A 7,968-nucleotide genomic window follows, 5' to 3' on the forward strand; every position below is an offset into this window, starting at 1 on the left:
ATTGAATTGTAACTATGTTTACTAAATAATCTGTGTAATACGTCATTGGCATTAAAATGTCTTTTTAGTTATTAATAAATAACTTAAATTTATAAAATCATGCTAAAACCAGGAGGCTAACAAAAATAACTGAAAATATCGTTTTTGTGTAAAATGTGACGCTCTTTATTTCATGACAAGACACAAAGATCTCTAAAACCAACGGTTTTCAAGTATTTATAGAAAAACCAGTTTTGGCCGCCATTTTTCCAATTTGGCGGAGTTTGCCCAAGGATGCCAAAGTGACACCCGACATATTCGTAATCAGTGCAAAAAACTGAGTCAGAATCAGTCAAAAAACCTTTGTCTACCCAAATGTCCAGGTTCCACTAGCTGAAGCCCAGACTATTACGAGTTAGATAGAACGTCTAGGCTCCAAGGACTCTTAAACCCTGCCCGATTACTTTTTGTACGACGCTCAGATGAGCCATGCTTCACAGTTTTTCAGTCTAGTTCAAGATGTCAGAGGAGAAAGAGCCACACTTGAGCCTCCAGTTAAACTAAAGAAAGAAGTCATCATTGCTTTGAAAAAGTTCAGTGGTACTCAAATTGAAAGTTTGATACGTGAAGTTCAGTGTCATTAATCATTGTGGAATGATAAAGACAACGGCTTCAAGAACACTCGTTGACAAGGTGCACGAAGTTGCAACAGTGTTTGACATGTTAGGGTAAATAAATAAAATTATTTCTATCAAAATTAGGTATTTTTAGGGACAGTTTTTCAAGCAAAAAGTACAAGCCGCTCATACAGCCGCTTGTATCGTGACCACCCTCAACGCTTGTATCGTGCCCGAGGCCTATTACGCATTAGCTCATCCAGGTGTCTTTAAAAAACTCCAGGCCCAGATTCGTTTTAAACTTTGAAACATTAATTTTGAGTGGAAAACAGGAAAGAAGACTTATCTTGGCAGATAATCTCAAATATTTCAGTTAATAAATACATTTTGCCTCATTTATCCATCGGTCTGTGTACATAGAGTTAAGTGCATCGTGAGTTTAGTGTAATTATGTTCAAAGAGAAGCCTGCTCTCCTTCTCAAACCTTTTTATATCCTCAGCAGTGTTGCCAAAAAGCGGGGAATTACCCGAAAAGCGGGTAATTTAGTTACCTGGGGGTAATGCTGCGGGTAATGGCAAATAGGCGGGTAAATGACAACTGATCAAATATTATTTGTTTTTCGTATTATTACTTATATTTCACTAGAAGAAAAATATTTCCCTGTGTTTTTTTCCATTAAAGTTATTTCACAGACTTTTTATTGTTTTACACTACTTCTCTTAATCTTCATCAGTTTGGTTCAGTTTCAGTCACTAGTAGTGTAGATATAAAGTCAATGCGAGTAGGCTACAGCGTTCAGTCGGTTCGGTTCGGTTCGTTCAGTTTCAGTCAGTACGGTTGTTTGTAGTCTTTTCTTTTGGATTGGAGTGGAAAAACTTTTGGTTGCCTGGCCTTAAATGCCTGATCCGTGATCCTGATCTCACTCTCACTTCACTTCTCACTATACTACAGACGCTGATACCATGGTGGAAGGAAAATACCATACTAGTCTACTTCTAAAGAAGATGAATAACATAAAACAGGGGAATAATACTGTTGATCGGTTATAATAACTATTTTCCCCCTAAAACTAATAAAAAATAAAATTTTTAACAGTACTTACTCATTATTAAACAAGTATATGACATAGGCTATCATAAAAAAAACAAATCATTGTAGGGCTAATGAAATTATTTTTGTAAGGTCAGTAAGATTGAAAATTTCATTATGAAGGTTAATTACAAGTCTCAAGTCCTATATTTAGTTCTTTACTACAGCTTAATTTGTGGGATTACTCAAAACTAATTTATCAGGGTTTTTATTCGTTACTTTTAGAGACAGGCAAGAGTGTTAAAAGGGAATTTTTGGTTTGTTGAGGGTAATTTTTAGAAAAAGCGGGTAATTCTTTGCTTTGGAGGGGGTAATCGGGCCATAGTGGATTGGCAACACTGATCCTCAGATTTTGTAATAAATGAATAACTCTTCGCTATGTGTATTGCCCACATAAATTTACTCATTTACATTTAAAAATTAACGTATTCCATCTGTGTGTGTTGTAACAGTTATATAAAATAAGTTAAGTCAAATGAATTGATTTGTAATCTCATATTATAGCTCTACTACTTTACCTTTTATGCAGGTCGTGTCTCCAGGCAGTGGTGATTCAGGAATGCCTGGAATATTTTTTAGCTACGAACTTTCAGCCCTCATGGTGAAAATATCTGACAAAGTTATGTGAGTACCTAACTACTTTATAATGGCAATGAACCATTCATTCATGCAACAGTCATCTTCATCTTAAACCTCTTAAAATAGTTTGAGCACTATAATAATAAAAAAAAAACGTCTTTTTAAAGCGGTTTTCAGTAACAATACTGTTTTTAAAAACTATTCAAGTCAATACAAAAGAAACATACACATTTAATCATACCAAAAATGTTAAATAAAGGTAAGAATATTACTCAAATAAAACAAGCTGACATTTTCAAACATGTCTGAAATGAGCTTGAACTTTTTAAGATATGTTAAGTTTTTAACAGCCTCAAAATAGCCAAAAGACACTTTTGTAGTCAATGCTGTTAACATGTTAATACTTACTATATAAAAGTTAATTAAAAGTGAATTATAATAATTATTTTTATTATCTATACTTATAAAAGGCAAAGCCCTCACTGACTCACTCACTCACTCATCACCAATTCTCCCACTTCCCATTTACCTAGGAGGCTGAAATTTGGTACACTGATTCTTTAGACATTAAATAGGAAAACTATGTCGTTTTTATTCTGATCGGACTCTCGGGCTCCGCCCCAGTGGCTCTGGAGTTTCCCATGTTAACCTATTATTTTTCATATTTAAAAAGAATTAATGAATCTTAACAGCTGTTTCAATTAAACAAGTTGGTTCTATTCTATGATGTTCAATAGCATTAAAGTTACAAGGATTACCAACAGGGTGCAGCACTATTATTTTTTTAATTTATGACAACAGCTAATTTGCAACCAAAAGGTGTCGTGAGCGTAGCGAACGAACTTCAATAAGGACTTGATTGAGCCATGCGAATACTTATGAAGTTAAACCCGCGGGTACAGCTAGTATACTTATATACTACTAGTGTACCTGTTAAATTTTACATAAATATATCTACCATACCAAGGACTATCATAGGACTATTCACACTTTGATACTGACCGTGGGCTTTGCCCCTTTGGCTTTAAAAGTTCTGAGGTGAAAACTACAATTGAACAAATTCAATTGTAAATTTAATGGTACAGTATCACAAATGCTGTTTATATGGTCCTTGAACCTAAGCTCTGAAATGACACTTTCCCACAAGCAAAACACATCGTCCACGTAACCTAACCATAACTTACGCTTAACCTCAGCTGTTATAATGGCTTTTTATTCAAAGTAATCCATGTACAGTAGATGTTATTTACAATAGGACTTAGTACACCTCCCATTGCCATGCCAGACTTTTGGGCGTAAAAAAAGGTTCATAAATAAAGCCTTAAGGAAAATATCCAGCTCTGATATAAGTTTACCACCTAAAGATAACAAACCTTTGGCCACAGTATGCATTCCGTATATCAAAAACCTTTCGGAGAAAATACGGCGCGTGAATGCTAAGCAAGGTATCAGGACAGACTTTCCTCAAAAAACACGATAAAAAGACCTGTATCTAAACTAAAGTGAAACCTCCTAACTGTGGTAACGACAATAAAAACAAAGTGTACAAGGTCCCGTGCTCGTGTAACCGTAGCTATGTAGGTCAAACATCAAGACTGGCTCTTGACCGGTTCATGAACATATGAAAAAAGTTGATACACGTATAACCTACAACTCAAAAATATCTTAACACGTTCATGACACCGGGCATTGTATTAAGTGGGAAGAAAGCTGTGTATTATACAAGGAGCCTAATTGGAAGAAAATGAACATTATTGAGGCTTTGTTTATTTCTTCGGATAAAAATTCGTTAGCCAACGCATCCAAATTCGTTAGCCAACGCATCCATTGACATCAGCCCTGTTTACAATACGCTAATAGAAAAAGATATTAAAGGATGCATTGAGAAATCAAAACAAAAGAAGATAATGCCATCAGCTGATCGAGATAACAGATATTCCCCTCCCCCTCCTCCACCAACAGTCGTCGTTAGGCGCTCACAACGTTTACGTGAGAAAATAACCTTGAAAACGCTGCACGTTGATATTGGTGCTGCGAAACGTCGGAGTTGAGAGCTTGAGTCTGTGATTTTATATTTAGTTTTACTAGATAACACGTTGCTCAAAATCGAGCAAAACTGAAACTTGTATAAAAAAACAAACAGCAATACCTTAATCAAAGCGTCACTCTAAAATAATTTATATGACTGATTATAGAAATATAAAAATATTATGATGTAAAAAATATAAAAGAAATCTACAATATTTAAATTTACATTCACTCAAATACTGCTTTGATTATCTCTTATGTATAGTAGGCGTGTGCACTCTATGAGCACGTAGATGTCAACCACACACACACACACACTGTAAAGTGAGCTTTTGACCAAACGTAACGTAGCTCAATTCCTCTCTTGACGCAGGCGTGTTTAAATTAGGGACCCCAACCCAAGTCTCCGGTTGGGAATAATAAGAGGGTAAGCAAGTGGATCTAACGACAGATCTAGAATGGATACGCGTTTAACATTGTTAGTGTTGGACAAAACTATACGATTCATTTGGCCAGGGGGTGCTTTTTTCAGCTTTCAAAATTGCTGCGTTATCTACACAGGTAGCACCATTGTAGTGAGGGAAGACACTTCTTCTGTCTACATAAGAATCTCACTTGACCCCTTTGGAGCTCTCGTCCCTACATAATCAAATTTATTCTTAAACTCTTCATTATGAACCAGACTTAGTTAACAGATTGAAACAAAATATAAATTCCAGCTTTGCTCTGGAAGTTATTTTAAGTCCTGCAGTCTGTGGTCAACCTTAAAAACTATTTCAAACTACGTCCATATGTTATTTGTAAACAAAGGGAAATGAGTTTGATCAAATGTCAACAGATAGCGCCGCCTTCCAAACTTTAGCCCTTAGGTGTACTTAAGTCTCACTGGTGCCCTTTCTAAATATTCTGAGACGTATTTGCACATCTACGCGAAAATACCTTTAATTTGACACCTCAAACGTTAAAATCCATCAAGCCGTTATCGAGTTATGACTGTGAAAAGAAAACTGCTTGCGTATTAATATATAGATTTTGATTTTTGTATTTTATATCTATGTGTATGTGCAACAAACTGTGATATGACAAGGACTATGTTCTCCTAATTTCAATAAGGCGAGTGTTGCCCAAAAATATTTATCATACTGAAGTATGACCTCACCTAAAATACCATGTCGTTTAGAAATAGAACTTGTTTCCTGTTATTTCAGTAATTTAAAACCTCGTTTAGCCAAATAAAATGATCTAATCATAAATAATAACTCGTCCACTAGCTATACTGTATAACCAAACGGTGAGACACAAATAATGAGAAACTAACCCTAAAATAATAGAAACAAATTGTAAACAAAACAGGACATCTACAGAAAACCGGACAGAACTAACAATAAAATTAGCTGTCTTTAGTTCTAAATTATTTGTTTAAAAATTTATATAGTATAGCTGATATAGTTTCTTTAATATTTCATATTGATATTGATTTAATATTGATAAGGCACAACAATATTTCTAAAGTTAATAACAGCTGACTTAGTTTTCCTAAATGATTTGTTGTGAGTGAAGAAACTGAAGATGGAAGGATTTGTGATTTAATACCAAGAAGAGTGAAATTTAAAAAATGTTCATTTGAATTTAATAATTAGTATTTTTGCAACTTAAAAATTGAAATTTAAAATGTCAAAAAGAAAAAATATACGTAATTAAAGGAGATGAAGGTAAATCATGTATGTGAAAGTTTTATTCGAAGATTTGGTCAGTTTTTCTCATATCAGCCTACACAAGATTTAAAATTAATCAAAACCAAAATGGTGGTATCCACTACTTACCAGATTTAAAAGTCATAGCTTAACAACAGATAAAACATACTTTACTTTATGATAGTGCTCAAACTATTTCTAGAGGTTTATGACGAAGATGAGTGTTGCATGAATGAGAGACGTTAGCTTTGCTAGCTATTAGCTTCATGTTACATATAATTTAAAACATAACTTATAAAAGTGTGTCCCAATTACTTTAAAAATTATTTTCTTTTATCGTCATTTAGGCTATGATTAGAAATTTTAATGTATTTCGTGATATTTATATTGGTTATCAAGTTCTACTGTTGTTTTATTCATTCAAATATCAAACGTGTGGCATATTATATAAATTTAATTTGTCATACAACCTATAACAAATGGCCAACCAAATTTTAACCAACTTTTGTTGACTTTTGAACTGTTTTGTTTCAGCCCCTGGAGTCACTTTCTCAACGACTGCTGTAGTTGTATTGGAGGAGTCTTCATCGTCTTTATGCTGCTCGATTCATTTTTCTATAGATCTGTTGTTTTATGGAAAAAAATGGAAATAGGAAAAGCACATTGAAAACATTGAAACTTAAAGCGAAAAAAAGACTACCGGTACTGATTTATTTAAGGGGAGTGGCAATCTGGAGCGTTACAGTACATTCTAGCTCGATAAAACATACACACTGTTGATAACCATATTTTTACTAGTTGTATATTTTATTCCTATGTTACTTTTATATTTGTGTGTATGTGTAGTAGGCGCCTTAAAATAAGAAAATAATTAGCAAAACCTAGAAATAATTAGAACACAGATGAAACCATTGTTGTTCGATAGTGAAAAGTATTGTGAATAACATATCAAAAGTCTCCAAAAATATCTTTGGTGGAACACCACCATTTGTCCAAAATGGCGGCCAAATCCAGTAGTTTTTTGCTTTTTATTGAAATTCTGACTTTCCAGTCAATATTGGTGAAAAGTCGTCAATACATTTAATGTTCCTCCTGAAATTTCCTTTAAAATGATACCAAATACATGTACCTACAAGAAAAAATAAACCCCGTAGAAATAATAAAATATTTAAAATAAAAATATTTTTTATAAAATAATGTAATAGTCCAAGCAAACTAAAAAAAAACCAGACACAGGGATCGTATAAAAATTTGCAAGTAAACATGTTATGGTTTTATTTTTATTGTTGTGGTGTGCAGAGTGACATACCAAAATTGCAAAAAATTAGTCCACGGAAAACCCCTAAATTAAGGAAAAAATGGCGGCTTTTCCCAATGTTGGACAAATTTTGCAACAAAAGATACCACATGTTTTTTTGCACATTTTTCGAGATATTGACTTGGAACCACGATCGATATTTATTGGATAGTCCGTACTTAATTTCAACAGAGGACGCTTTTTGGGCCGCCATCTTGGATCAGCCAGATTGGATCTGCCATATTGGATATAAATATTTGTTTATGTAATTATAGTGTTGTGACACATCATTATGAACTAGATTTCCATGCTGATTTCAATGCTGAAATCAGTTTTTTAAATAGCGTTTTACGGTTTTTAGATATATATAAAAACGAAAACTCTCCCCATACATTTCTTATGGACGTTTCGTACTTTGACAATTTAAATACACATTGAAAACTACCACAGTCTAAGGTTGTACTATCAGGTTCAAGTATGGCGTGGAAATAGTTCACCAGCAGATCCAACAGATTGGGAGTGGTGTTTGACTGATGGTACATATGACTAACTTACTTATAAATAACTGTACTTATAAATAACTGTAACTGTGTAACTTGGAAATTATATTTAGATAAATATAGGATATGGCCTTTAAAAAATTTCAACAAAACGTTTTATGGTTTTATTTTGTAGTGTTGTGCA

The 7,968-nt window shown here is 33.7% G+C and overlaps 1 protein-coding gene across 1 annotated transcript in view; it reads left to right on the forward strand.

The window, feature by feature from the left end:
• Positions 1 to 6,891, forward strand: part of LOC128999969 (endoplasmic reticulum-Golgi intermediate compartment protein 3-like) — a 40,368-nt gene extending 33,477 nt beyond the window's left edge. The window contains exons 10-11 of the mRNA XM_054426788.1: positions 2,216 to 2,310; positions 6,522 to 6,891. Of these exons, the coding sequence (XP_054282763.1) occupies positions 2,216 to 2,310; positions 6,522 to 6,654 (228 nt within the window). The 3' untranslated portion in view covers positions 6,655 to 6,891. The remainder of the gene's footprint in view (positions 1 to 2,215; positions 2,311 to 6,521) is intronic.
• The last annotated feature ends 1,077 nt before the right edge of the window (positions 6,892 to 7,968 follow it).

Source organism: Macrosteles quadrilineatus, unplaced genomic scaffold, assembly GCF_028750875.1.
Source record: "Macrosteles quadrilineatus isolate MER2022 unplaced genomic scaffold, UCM_ALF_1.0 Scaffold_8__2_contigs__length_117827958, whole genome shotgun sequence".
Taxonomy (NCBI): Eukaryota; Metazoa; Arthropoda; class Insecta; order Hemiptera; family Cicadellidae; genus Macrosteles; species Macrosteles quadrilineatus.